At 37.8% G+C, this 14,915-nt stretch overlaps 1 protein-coding gene across 1 annotated transcript in view; it reads left to right on the top strand.

The window, feature by feature from the left end:
* Nucleotides 1-14,915, top strand: part of AGMO (alkylglycerol monooxygenase) — a 184,886-nt gene that overhangs the window by 15,249 nt on the left and 154,722 nt on the right. The window contains exon 3 of the mRNA XM_085050836.1: nucleotides 4,355-4,506. Coding sequence (XP_084906962.1) covers nucleotides 4,355-4,506 — 152 coding nt within the window. The remainder of the gene's footprint in view (nucleotides 1-4,354; nucleotides 4,507-14,915) is intronic.

Here is a 14,915-nt window from a genome sequence, read left to right as displayed (position 1 = left end):
AGCAGATTTGCTTTGTTTTACAAATGGATCTTTTCTCAAGGCTCCTCTACCTCTTTCCCCCCTTCTTCTCTTTACTGAAATCATGTTATCAAAATGTTTATTTCAATTGTGACTGGAACCAGTTTTTCATCTGGAAAAGAAAGCTCTATTACTATCCTTGGAAATGGAAATCCTTATGCTTTCCATTCTGAAACAAAACCTTACAGAGCATTTAATTATTCACGTATCCTGCTGTTACATAAATGGTCCGAATAATTTCAAATTATTGAGAAACTGCCTTTGTTCAACATTTTGAAACTTTACATCCATATAGTTTCAATTTAGACTAGGAAAACAGAATTTATTTAACCCAGGGAAACTCTATTAGTAATATCTCAGTATTTTTAATGATAATATAACCTTGTGACCAGGGTGTCTTAACATGCTTCCCTCTGTGCTTGACCTCCAAGGATGCAAGTCTGTTACAGCCCTTGAGAGCAGAGCTTTTGTAGGTCCAGCTGTAGGGTTGTGTTTTTAGCTCAGGGGCACCAGGTCAGTTCCCAGTGTGATGTGAGGTGGTGACTGCAATAGTGGTGAGAGCTGAGGGAGTTTCCTTGGAATATTCACTTTTGGTAGACAAATCTTTCTCCATGCTTGGAAAAGAGCCAGCAGCTTCTGTCTCTGACCCTTTTCATTTTGGTGACTGTCCTGGGCACCATGGAAGAAGTTTTGTAGAGGTGTGGTTTCAAGCTCTATGGCTGGAGGATGCAAAACAGGAGCTTGTATTCTTTGAAATGGGCAGCTGCTGTTTCTTCCGATTGAATTTCCTCCACCTTTTCCCTCCTTCATTATCCCATAGGGATCTAGCATAAGTAGATCTTCATTTCCACATGGAGAGTTCATCTTCCAGAATTTCCTTCTTGGACGTTTTTAATTAGAGGAAGTGATAATCTGACCCAGTGGAAGGTGAAGGGGGAAATAGTTTATTAAAAACAAATATTATTGCCATTGATTAAAGTATGTATGACCTTTAGAAACAAGGAGACAAGAAGTCCAAACAGTTGCTTAAGCGCACTTTTGCACATAATAAGAAAATTTTCAGCAGCAATGTTCAAAATCCAAGAAGATAAATCTATGGAATATATACAATAAGGTTTTCTATACAGTCTGTCTGTTTTAGGATTTATTACTCTTTATGTAGAGGATTGGACTAGATGACAAAAGTCTTACCTATCCACTTCTGTCACATTCATGGTTATAACATTTAAATGAGGAAAAAGTTTTCTTTAGTTCTCTTAGTATTTTCAAGAAGTGAAAAAGGAACTTGAGGGGAAAAAAAAGGAGGAATATAAACCTTTAAAACTCCAAGTGAACTTTCAGAATTGTAATTGAATGCAAGCTCTGGTTTTTCCTATTTATCACACTGTAAATTTTTCAAAAAGAGTTAGTTAAGCAACTCCTCAGTCTCCAGCACTGCCTAGCAATATGATGGATTACTCTAAATTAATTACAGTAATCAGCTAACGTTTTGTGCTGTAGAGTTGTGATTCAAGCATGAAGGAAAGAATGTACAGAAAATTGCATATATAAAATATGTGTTGCAGGGTTAGCTCAAGGTTTACACCTTGGCCTCAGCCTGTGGAAAAAAAAGGACTCGAGGGTGAAATACTGAAAGCTGATCAAAAATGGGGGAAATGTTCCAGGTCACGTATCTTTGGATGTACTGCAAAGGTATTATATGTTAATAAAAGCAAAAGAATAAAGTAAGAAAACAGTACCTAATAATAACTGATACTCTGTGTTGCAAGAGGTGTTTTAAATTTCCTGGTCATTGAAAAGATGTTAAAAAATGCCCATTTCTTTGTGCTTGAATAATATCAGCTCCCTTCTGACCTGTTGTGAAATGGATTGAGAATTTATACTGAACTTTACAGATTCCTCATGAGGTGAATTGCAAAAATCTGCTTGGACACATATAATCTTCTTTAAAAATATTTATGGAGCACAGCTCTTACGAAAATTAAACATGTTCCAGGTGTGTATGGTCCACCTTCTGGGCATAGCCAAGTTGTTTTTGAAATGGTAGATACACCTGTCCTTGCTAGACAGGAGAAATTCTTCATGGTCGAGCTGCTGAAGTGAAATGAAATTTCATGGGGTTTATTGTGTCTTGGTTTTATTCAAGAGAAAAACTGGTATGATTATAGTAAAGGTGGGAACGAGTTGTAGATAAGATGTGCACCTGGCTGTGGAAAACATATTAGTTCTTTTCTTCCTGAGAAACAGCTGCTTGCAATGCCTCAACTCTCAGGAAAAAATGGTGGATGTGATACGATTATGCTTGCAGGCTATTATTTGTAGCTTGAAATTTTCAGGTGACTTTTTTCCTCAATATTTAAAGTAGCACCACAGAAGCTCAAAGTGTTTTCTTCTAGCTTTATTCAAAACACTTATGGGAAGAGGTGCTAATGCCAAGAATATAAAAGCTCTAAATGGATGTCTTTGCAAAAAGGTGGAGATGACTCCAAAGTTCAGCTTTGAGAACAGGGGTGGCTTGAGGGCTCAAACAACCGTGTTTGTTGAGCTTCCCTTCTGTTTTAGTGCAGCTGCCCAAAAGGACAGGGCATGGCCAGACTGTTTTCAGGGATGTTTTCCAGATGTGTGAAAAAATTCTTTAGAGGGGAAGGAGTATACATCCTTTTTAAGTTTTTGCAGATTCAAGTATTTTTGTGGCCATGCTGTAAACTATATCATAATTTACCTAGCTAGGGAAAAAAAAAAAAAGGCAAAAAGGGAGAGTATTGAAAGAAACACCTCTGTGAAGTAGTACTGAGGCAAGAATGAGCAGATGTGGACAGAGATGCATGGATAATCTTTCAGCTGATTTCAATGGAAGGTGAAGTTCCAGACAAGACTAAAGTGAAAGAGAGATGTTGGTCTGTCCTTTGTCTGAGATTTTGCATGGCTGTGACACCTATGTGCATTACTTCCATTCAAGTAGAGTCTTGCAGGTGTGCTATCTGCAATGTTCTTTGGAAGCTCCCTGAATTTGTATCCCAGAGTCTTTATTCAACTATGAATATGCTTTATAGGTTTTTAAAATCTTGCACAACTTTGTACAAAGGCATTGCTGATAATTCTTCCACCTCACACCAAAAAGTAGCCAGCAGCATAACATCTGAGAACTAATTTTTTTGTCTGTGTGTGATTATGTTATTTCTGACTCTTAGGCCCTAAAATGAGGTGAATTTCATCCATTGATATATATATATATAAAGGATATTTCTGACTTTTCTAAAATTAGTATCTTTTCCCTACTACTTTTTTTTTTTTCTGTTTGCTGCTTTTCAGAGGCTAATGCAGTTCAGTTCACCACAGTTTCACTACGTTTTAAGCAACACAGCAAAGAAGAGTAGCTGGAGGAGTTGTGAGGAATCTGCTGTCAATCCTGCTGTAGACTAGATTTTTCTGAAAAAATGCCAGTTTAAATATATGCCCATCTGCAGCTGCAGCACAGTTTCACAGCTACCTAAGCCAATTGTGACCTGGGCTACCCCAGTGCCTACAGGCTCTCACCATTCATACCTGGGTTGAATGCTTCCTGATTCACCCAAAAACTCACCCAGCAAAGCAATTTGTTTTGAGATGGCTCAGGGCCCCAGCTGGTGAAATGAGGTGGTAGGGTACTGAGGCAAGGGTGTGACTGTGGCAACCCAAATTTGTATTAATCTGAGTAGCTGTGGAGATTTGGCCTGCCTATTCCAGAACTACTTTCTTTCTCCTTCTGGTCTCAGTGCTGAATGTGTGATAGGTCAGGGATAGCTACTCTGTCCCTGTAGTCCAGGAACTTAGAGGCCATAAAAGCTTCTGTCTGGTGGCTTTCCTTGTCTTTGCAACTTCATGATTTCTTCTGTCCCTCTCTGGTAATCCTGCCATTTCTCTTTACCAGTTGTCCTTCCTCTTCTTTTCGATGGCACTGGCCTTTGTGTCTTCCTGCTGCATTTATCCTCTTTTAAAGTGACGTGATATACTGAGTAGATCAAATATATCACTGCTTCCAGAAGTCCTGTCCCAATGTTCTTTCTTATAATGGAAGCAGTCAAGGTATTTTAATGTCATACATTAGTATTTTGGCATAATTGCTGCTACACTTCAGTCACTTGTGACTTACTGGTTAGGAAGTATGGGCTTCTTCCAGATTTGGGAAAACAGGAACACCTAACTCCTGCAGAGCACAGGAGTGCTTCAGCCTTTGAGCATGCTTAATGCCACAACATGGATGGTGAGTGGGTGAGAGTTGGTTTTAGAAACAGTAAAGACACTAAAATTAAAGCTGACAGAATCACTGATAAAAAATTCTGGATCTCTATTTCAGTGTTTTATTCAGAAGTATTGAGTTAATTAGTTACATATACGTATGGAACAACTACAGACTCTTTGAACTGCCCTGGGACTCACCGTGGACATGGTATTTGACACTTCTGGGAGTGGATTTTGCATACTACTGCTTTCATCGCATGAGCCATGGTAAGATTTAACAAGTTTCTCATGTTTTAAAATACAAAGTACACTAGTTACCTATTAATAAAGTGAGGTGTTTACTTTTGTTTCTATACTTAATCTACTTTAAGCATATATAGCTGCTCTTCTTTCCAAGGGTTAGCAAAGATATACTTTAAGCATGGAAAGCAGTTTATGCATCATACTTTATACAGTATCATTTTGAAAGCAGTACAACACAGAAAGTGAAGTGCAATAAAAAATAAGGAAGAAAATAGTAAGTACATAAAAATTTGGGTTCAGTATCCCTATGTGCCTATATGAAAAACACAGGAAAGTACAGGTAGCTATTTCAAAAGAATCTGGTGGATGTACAAAATACAGAGCAGTATAAAGCAAGGTGGCCAAAAGAATGGAGCCCGTGTAAATAATGTCAGTCATTTCTGTACATACATGTCTGTCTCATTACCTCATTTCTCATTTCTGTTCTCTAGTGACAACAAATAGTAGCTCTAGCCTTTTATACCCTATCTGAAAATGCAGTAATACTTTCTATCTAGTCTTAGTTCTGGGCCTGATCTAAAGTCTGTAGAAATGAAATAAGAATCTTCTTGTACTTTAAGAGACTTTGAGCTTCTCAAAGCCGAGCGCCCACAGCTCGCACAAGCTGTGGGATGTAGTAATGATGCTTTATGTAATGTGATTTCAGAAAGGAAAGATTGTCTGCTGCCAGTAGGTCAGTGGAATATATGGAAGTAGGTAAGAAAGGAGACTGATCTGCAGCAAGGGGTGGGAGAGAGGAAGGGTCCCTCCCAGGTGGGGATGGCAGGCGGGTGTGAGAACAATGCAGGGTGGGTATAAGGGGACAACAGTGGTGGGGGGATGGGGCGGGAGGTGAGGAAGCAGGGGGAGCTGGAACAATGTGTCGAGGGGGACATCACGGCCGGGAGCTGGGAGCCCTGCGTGGGTGTACGGAGACTGGGAATACACTTCACAAACAATGACATTAACAGTGCTGGCAGGGGCTACAGTCTCAGGCTGAGAACTGGACCAGAGCAGGAGGCTATTCCTGGGTTTTTAAAATAAAAATAATTGCCTTTAAGTGTTAAAAAATCATTAACTTGGCTGTGCTTTCTCTGGAGTCAGTGGTAAGATTCCCACTGGCAGAGAAGGGGACAGGGTCATCTCTGTAGTCTCTAACGCAATGGATATATTTCTGTTCCTGCAGCAACTTTGCATTTACTCTTCTCTGTTTTTCTATGTTTTTGATGGAATACTTTGAAATTAATAGGTGTTTTAGAATTAAAATACAAACCAGTTCTATATGTAAAGGAGTTGAAGAAACTGTAAGAAAATGCTGTTCTTCTCTCAAGAAGGTCAGTGCTGAGCTATTCTATAAATGTTAATTTGCTCTCCTTCAGGTTACAGAAATATGGTTTGCTGTTAGATCTGTGCTACTTAGCAAGGAACTGATGAAACATTGTACAAAATCACTCTAACTGGAGATGTTAGTTTAACCAACACTTCTCTGGTCAAACAATTATGAAATCTGTAGCACAGCAACACAGCTGCGAAAGTCAGCTGCATTGGAAGTTGCTGAGGAAATTTAAGTGTGGGAGATGGTTTTAAAAATAATGAAAAAATCTTTGCAAATTGAGAAGAAAGGGCACTGGAAAAGTCTCTGGTACAAGCAGACAAAACACACTTTTGCGCAAGAAGGTGATGGGGCCTGGTGATTCAGGCTTGGATCCTAGAGCAAAGTTAAAAATTAATAGCACATGTATATCCCAGGAAATTCAAGCTGTGTGGGCTTGATGCACAGGGATGTAAATAAAAGCACTAATTGTTTCAAACTGGAAACTAAAATTCACATATATTTTTCAGTTATTTCTTAGTACTTGATATAATTTTAAACCAAAGAATCATCATCATCATCATCATCATCATGTAGCTTTTCCTGGCTGCAGGTTGCAAGCAATAATTTGGTAACTCAATCCCCTTGTTTTTACTACCTTATTTTATGTTGTGCATGCATAACTAGATTTTTAATTCTGCTATTTCATAAATTGTGTTGAATCACTACAGATTTTAATGTTTCTTCTGTAGCAGAAACCCTACTATGCAATATAAAATTTTTACCCAGCGTTTGAGGAGATATTTTTTCCTCTTCACTATATGCATGTAATAGCTATTATCCTAAACTGAAGTTATACAGCAACAAAAGGAAGTATTTTTAGGTGTGATCTCATTTTGCAAAGGATAGAGTTATTCTAAGTATGTACTTGTATTTTCCATTGTTTGCAGTAGCCACTGAAAGGTTAGGAAATAAAATGCTTCACCACTTATTCCAGCATTCTTCTGGGTCTGATCCAAAAGTCATGGCAGTCAACAGGTCAACTTAGCCACTGCTCTTTTTCATGGCATTTTAATGAATTTATAAATCAATGTAACTTTTCCCTTTGTTTCAGTAAAAACACCCATTATGGCTGCACTATACAAGAAAAGTATGTTGTAAAATCACAGGTTTTATTTTAAGTATTTGTTTTTTTTTAAGGGAAGGATATGTGTGGGTTTGAAGGCTTTTTACCATATTTGAATCTAGCATATATGGATCACTCCTCAAGTTTCCTCTCCAGGTGCAGAGACCCTGTAGAGTTAGTGCTGTTAGTGAGGGGATTTGGTGGTCCCAGAGCAGCGCTGAGCCCAGCACAGCCTCCCCGCGCCCCGGCCGCGCGGATACTCCTGCTGCAGACAAATGACAGCGGCAGTAAGGAATTTGGAGGCTCTGTAAACTGATTTCTTCAGCAGCCACACCTTTTAATCAGAGGGGGAAATCTAGAGACTCCCAGCTCCGTGCAAAAACGCGGGTGCAGAGCCCAGGCTGCGGGTGTGAGGGGCTCTGCAGGGCCCAGGGCAGCCCTGGCCTGAGTACGTCCCTCAGCTGTGTGCTCAACCCTGTGCTCCAGTGGGGAGCACTGGGGAGCTGTAAGGCTCTGGTGCTCTGTAAGGGAGTAGTTTTTAATCTACACTTCCCGGGGGATCACATCCTGCAGAACAGAGTGTGTTTCTGTCAGCGGGGGGAAATCTCCTCTCCTCTTTCAGGCCCTGGAAGAAGCTGTCTTTTTTAACGGCAGCTTCCAACACCTCTTCTTTTGTTCCCCTTTATGGCTGGGGAATTTCCATTGCTTCAGTGTCCCTCCCCTCAGACAACCTGGGAGAAGCGAGTTTCCTTGAGCAGGGCCAAGCTCGGCAGCAGCTGCATTGTTCTGCCCGGGGCCCGGCGGCCGGTGTCAGCCGCTCGCCCCATTGTCCGCTGGTGGCTTCCAGCCGCCCTGCGGGATACGTGACATGGTCCCTGTCAGCCAAGGGCCGAGCCAATATGAGCTGATGGCTTGAGTTACATCTGAGGTCATAAAATAGACCTCAACTGATGAGTACATCCTCAGCAGATTCCCCAGCTGCTACATAAAATTTTGAGTTAATGGTGTGTCTCTTAATAATTCTCAGTTTATTTATAGTGGATGAGAAATGAGCCTTCTACACCAGGTGTATTGTGGAGCAATAGACTCCAAGCTTCTCAGATTCTCCCACCCCACATGACTGAGCTTTTGGCCAAGGCCAGCTTCTGAAAGGTCAGAGGACAAAGAAAGAAACCCTGAAATCTCACTTCAGCGTTGTCCTTTAAAAGACCATGCCTCAGACTGTGGCAAAATGTTTCAGCTGAGGATGTCAAGAAATTTTTATTTCTAAGACTTCAGATAATTGAAAATTTTGTGAACTTTTCATCTCCTGTTTTAAAGAACTTTTTTTAGAGGGGTGTTTCTCTTAGCTGTGACTTACATTGCTTCTGCCTCTTCTCCCAATGAGCATCTTTTGTTACAGTTCCTTCAGCAGCAGAACTGACTTCAGAAGTTTCTGGCTGCTCTTTCCTACATTATGCTGTAGTTCACAACCCACTCAGTCCTGAAAGAAATATCATGCATGGAGACTGTGTGCATAAGATCACGTGAAATAAACCATATTAAAAAACAATGGTGTGTTCCATTTCTTTCTTAACAATTCTGCTCATAGTCATACAGGTCAATTTAGCCATGGAGCAGGACATAAGCCAGATGTGCTGGTTGAAAATCTATGGGATTAACCAGAGACTTGAGAGAGAGCAGACAGAATTTTCTGAGTCAGTAGTGCATGGGCAGTGCACTAAGGAACCAGAATGAATAAATTGCCACAGGTAGTGTCTCAGGATTGATGCCATTAAAATAACTGGAATCTGCTGCAGTAAAGCCCAATCCTTTTCTTTCTGATAATTATATATGTATTGTGTATTGATATTCCTTATGTGTTACTGGACACCAGTGCAATACCGTGTTTGTTGTTGCATGAGGAGATGAGTTTGAACTTGTTAGAGGAAAAGACAGAGGGCCTAAAGTGTCTTCACCATCTATATTTGTTTATAATTTTTGGAGGTTGTATTGAAATCATACGATAGTTTTGTCTTTATTTATCTGACCCATTCCTGCCTTTGAAGTGCTCCTTTCATCTGCATTTTATAATGTACTTGTCTGAACTCAGTGTATTAGCGTGGACTTGTTAGGTAGATTTTATATTAACAATTGATAGTATATTGAAATAATTTTGTGTTTAAAGGGTTTTGGATTTATGGGAAATTCATTATAATATGGTGATGTCTGACTTTTCTTACAAGGTTTGCTTTTCAGAAATATCTGTATTCCCCTAGAAATACAGTAAATTGGGATGTTCTTTAACATGCCAAGGGGGGACAGAGGAGAAGGTTGGGTGGTGGAGGATTTTTTTAGGCTTATTTTTGCATGTGGGAAAATGTCATTGTTTACCTGGCTAGAAATTCAGTACCATATTGATTATTCAGCATGAAACAAATTTAATTTCACCCCAGTGAAAGATAGAAAATGTTGGGAACTGTCAAGTGACTGGACGAGGTTCTGCTCTTTTTCTTGTCACAGCTTGTGTTGATTGCAAAGGGAATTGATACCCAATGATTAAGAGAAAAATATTCTATTCTTGTGAATTGTACAGAAAACATTTTTTTTGCTGTTCTGTGAGTTGTTTTTTCTTTTTTTAAAACAGGCTTGTGAGAGCAGGATATTAAAATGCTATCTTTACTAGCCTTACAAAAATAGCAAAAGCAATAGCAGCAATAGCAGCAATAGCTAGAAATATTTTCTGTTCCATCTTCTCATTGATTCTAGTCTAATACATGCAGACAACATAACATGAATTGAAAATAAGTACATAATTCAGGTGATTATGACTCTTTCGTTGCCTTTAAAGCTGACTGTAAATAAACATCATTTGTTATTTCTATATGCTTGTTTTTATAACTTGTCTTTTAACTTTCTCTTATGTTTTGGCAATAAGAGGTGCTCCTTTACTATGTGTCTTTTAATTTTCTGAGTGGACTGTGTTTGTAGAAGACCAAAGTCAATCTTAGCAAACCAAGATGTTGCCATTCCTTTTAATATTTAAATGTATATTTTGTTGAGAAAGTTCACCTGAAAACTACATCAGCTGCAATGAGGCTTCCTGATGTGGAATGTCTAGGGTCCCATAAAATTATAGGAGCCTGCTTGTATTGTTTTCAGGTTGTTATTGTTCATAACAAGTTCCTGTTGTTTGAAAGACTGATTTCTTGTATACTGGCAAGAATAATGTCCTGATATGAGGTGAGGCTGACTCATTTAGTCTGTTAATTTTCTTGTGGCACATGCAGATAGCTAAAGCATCTTCCTATTTTACTTTGGACATGGTGTGATAATAATTGCCTTTCTGAAAACTCTCTGTAACCTGAAGAGTTTAGAAGATGGAAATAAGTGGGTATCCACTAGAGAGTTTTTACTTAATTTTAATTTCTGAATATCCAAAAGACATTTACGGGTGAATGGATTTTCTAAGTATTTTGAATGTCAGACAGAATTAAGAATGATGGTAATAACAAATCCACCAATAGGTTGGATGTCAGACAAAGTGGCTGTGGATTTTTGGCTCTTTATAGCTGCTGTAGGATGTGAGTGGGAGTGCAGCATAGTGAAGGGTAAGACATGGCTTTTTGCTGTATATGAGGAGTTCAACTCCATGGTCCAGGTTCAACACTATATGCTTGCCGTGATTCCTTTAGGTTTTCTGTAAATATCTGGTAATTTCTTTCTGCAGGATACAGGGAGAGACAGATCTCTGACTGTTACGAATTAGACCTTGATACAAGAGCAATCTTTTTTATTTTTTATTTTCCTGATTCCAGAGACAATGTATCTTTTAAATATCATGAAATACATGTTAATGAAAGCGTGAGCTGACAATATTATGACATAATTTTTATGCCAAAATTCAGGTGGTAATTCCATCTCCTCTCAGCACTATTTATCATCTCTCAAGCTCCCACCATAAAAAGACCTGGCAAGCTCCCCGGTACAAAATGAAAAAGAATCTATTCCGCCATTTTCCTTGTTTGTCATTTCATGGTTGGGACAGCGGCCAGCACAAGGTTAATACTCCTTTTAAGAATTACATATTTTGCTACTTTGAGGATTTACATAATTCATTGCCATTCTAGAGGCTCTCTCTATAGATATGCATTAGTTAGAAGGACATATGGGCGTCTGGAGTGTAGAATTTCATCTTTTTGCCTGCCTGCAGTGCTGCAGTGCCTGGGTTTTTTCTGAGTACATGGATTAGGGAAAAGGTTCTGGACCTTCATGCACAAAAGCAAGTTTGCAACATGCTTTTACAGTAAAACATTAGAAAATGTGATGAAGTGGGAGAAGAAAGTTTGTTATAAATTAGCCTGGGTTGGCCATTCAAAAAGTCAGCTGTCCACACACTCATATCCTTGGCTAGTGCTGCCCTCTAGGCTGCATTTGAATTTTAAACGCAGAAAAAAAAATAATCCCTTTTTCATTTGAATGGAGACATAAGTACGAAAGAGTCCAATTCGCTGTGCAGGGAAACAGTTAATTTTGACATACTTTTCCCAGTGTGCTGCTGAAAACCAATGAAATGGTGCATAACACTTGTATTTTTTAAGATGTTACAGTAGATAAAGTAAAATGTGAATTATCTAAGTTTGAAAGTGGATCTTTTGCAGTTAGTGAGTGTGGAAGAGGAGAAACTGATTCTTTTGCAATAGTTCGAAGATCAATAAGATCTTCTTATGTTTTATATGAAAAAAGGTTTGAAATAGTTCTCTTGTCCATTGTTTGGCCTCCTAAATGTTATAGAACCACCTTCAATCAGGTGACTTCATAAGTTGAAGAGAGAGAACTGTATGTTTAGTAGTTCAACTACTCATTCAAGGAAAGCAGTCCAAATATGTCTATCTTCTCTTCCTTTTTTTTTTTTTTGTCTTGAACTTTGAATATATATCTTATGCTAGAAACTTTTATTTCATGAGTGGGTGAAAACCCACTTGAGAATATATATTTCTGTTTTCCTTGACTAAATTTGTAGTCATGTTACTTACTTCAGCTAAGGGCTAATATCTATTTCCTGAAGAAGCTGAAAAAAAGTCACTTAATCTATGCTCCTTTTATACCAAAAACAATTGCAGTGATTTTGGAGATGCTACCTCAGTTCATGATGCAGCAGCCCTGCACACTGTCTTGCAAGAGGACTTTGTCCTGGGCTGGTGAGATATTTGAAACGGGGCAAGGTTCCTTTTTATGTCACTTCCATATTTTACCAATCTGTTGAAATCAGCAGATCAGAAGTCAAAGGTACCAAATGGAACAACTGTTTTTAATCCCTGATGTGAAACTGTGATTGTAAGGAATTAGATTTTGAGGAAAAGCACACTTCATATAATTCATCAAGCAACAGCAGTGGTACCTATTTTTTGTCACAAAGTTTTAAAGTAGAAGCAGAGGCCTAGAGGAGTGAAAGGCATTGTTAAAAGAGATGGCCCATTGAGATGCTTGTGCTTTCTCTGTTACAAAAATAAGTGTTTTTCTCCTCCTGTGCTAGTAAAAATTGCCTGGTCATTACTGCTCCATTTATCAGTCTGTATAATTTTGTCATGGAGAAAGAAATGAACAGAATGCTATCTCTGTGCTTCCACTCTGAAGCAGCACTTTAGCTAATACGTATTGTGAAGACCTAAGGTACTTTGCAATTTCAAATAGCTTTTTTGAAATTTCTTTTCAAAGTGGAGAGTTTAGCTTTGGAGTCTCTTGACAGTCTACCTGCAGGGAAAAGTACGGTGGTTTCTGTGGCACACAGGTGGTTGCGTGGCTGAAGCATGTGGAGTAGGGACACAGATCCAGCTCTCCTCCTGGACAGATGTGCTGCTCTGAAAGGCTTGGAATCACACTTCTGTTCCTCAGCAGGACATTGCTAAAATATCCCATTTCTGCAGTATTAGAACCAAGGACAATGAGAAATTTAGAATGCCTTTTTAATGCAGATTAAAAGTGCATTCCATCCCAAGCCCCAAAAGGCAAGCTATTCCTTTCAGGATATTACTGAGATTTCCAGAAGCTCCATGTCTGTAGTAGTTTTCCTTGCTTGCTAAAAGTCTAGTGAGGCCATTACCATTTAAAATACTTCATTTTACATTTCAAGATAGGCAATTAGCATTTAAAGTATGTCTGGAGCAGACAAAGCATGATTGTATCTGGACAATGTTGTTTGCATGTATGTTTCCTTCAATGCATCTTTATTGCTTAATAAAGTATTTAAACTGCCAAAACTAGTTTTTGAGTGTAGGAAGGGCAACCTTTTCCACATCATACTCTATCTAAATTAATAGCATGCTGGTGTAAGATGTAACTTAATAAAAGTTACTAACCAGATTTTTTTCTTTTTTTTCTTTTTTCCTTTTTTCTTTTTTTTCTTTTTTTCTTTTTTTAATTTTTTTTTCTTTTTTTCTTTTTTTTCTTTTTTTTCTTTTTTTTCTTTTTTTCTTTTTTTTAGTAGATAAAATATCGGTAAATATTTTTTTAAGAATAACTTTTCTTTTTTATATAACCTACAGTATTTCTCAATTAATTTTTCTCAAAAATCAGTAAATGTCAAACTTGAGTAAATTCATCAGCGCTACTTTAAAAGTAAAATTACATTTTTATTCTAATGAAGACATACTCTAAATAGAATGTAAACATCTTGTTGCAAAAAGATATCTTCAATGTTCTCATATATAAAGCTGTATGAAAGACAGGTATCTTAAATAGGAGTCACTCAGCTGTTTATGATCTTCATAGTTGGATTTTGTAAAGTACTTGCATTTAAGCACTAGATGTTGGCCTCTGGACTACTTATTTTGAGGGCTAGATGGGAACAGAAAATTTTTTTTTGCTTCTGGGAAACAAAAATTTTGACTAATCAAATCATATTACTATGTATGCATGAGGAAGTGCAAGATTTTGTAGGATTCTTGATTCTATCTAGTTATTAATTTTCCAGAAACTCTTAAAAACTTTCCTTGGGCAAAACTGTGACTGTGCTTGGCCTTTCTGATGAGGGCATTACACAGACTGGCAGTAAAATGGTGTGGCTATTACTTCAGACAGTGCAGTGCAACCTGGACATGTGACCCTGTAAATCATGAGTGAGATTTTGCCATGCTACTTTTAACTTTAATAAAATTAGAAGAATTCCTTACAATTTAAAGAGCATATATTGTAAATATCACTGTCATTCTAAGCATACTTTGCCATTTTATTTTTGTAAGTGCAGGAGGGGCAAAGCTATTGCTAAGTATGGAAAGGGAAGTGCAGACTCTCAGCCTGTAATAACACTATGGCATGTGACATGTTTTCACAAGGAATAATTTCAGACATCAATGATGTTGTGTTCATGGCTTCCATCACCTGGAAACTGGCCTATTAAATTGAGACAAAAAGCTAGGATTTTATTTATTATATAGCGCAGTGGCGGAAGGAAAGTATATGCTTTATATGTGCATTATATATTTTACATACTTTTGTGTTTTCTTTTGTTTTCTTTTAAATTTTAGTTACTATTAACACATATGGATGCTGAGATACTAAAATTAGTTATATTAAAAAAAAACAACCCCATATATTTTTAAAAATGTGGTAACCTATACCGTGTTACAGAAATAAAAATAAAATTAGTTTTTCACCCCAAACTTTTAATTCAATGTACTTCTGTCTGGAGATTAAGATAACCCCAAACAATAGAAAAAAGAGGAACTCTTCCTGAGTTGTGGAAACTTTAAATACAGAAGTATCTCTAAATTACTGTACAATAAGAACAAACAAACTCAGATTCAGAAATGTATTCCCATTCAGAATTCACAAACTCACATTCAGAAATTCACATTTTCCTTTGCTCAGTATGCATCTTTGGTGGTAATAATTGAGTCTTTTAGGGTGGTTTTTTCCATAGTTAAACTGCAAAATGTTTTGCAATAGAGATGAGTTTCATTGTTCCCTTCTATAAAA

This window comes from Lichenostomus cassidix, chromosome 2 (assembly GCF_008360975.1).
Source record: "Lichenostomus cassidix isolate B80296 chromosome 2, HeHo_3.0, whole genome shotgun sequence".
Lineage (NCBI taxonomy): Eukaryota > Metazoa > Chordata > Aves > Passeriformes > Meliphagidae > Lichenostomus > Lichenostomus cassidix.
The sequence above is the reverse complement of the archived record's forward strand: the minus strand, read 5'-3'. Positions and strand labels throughout refer to the sequence as shown.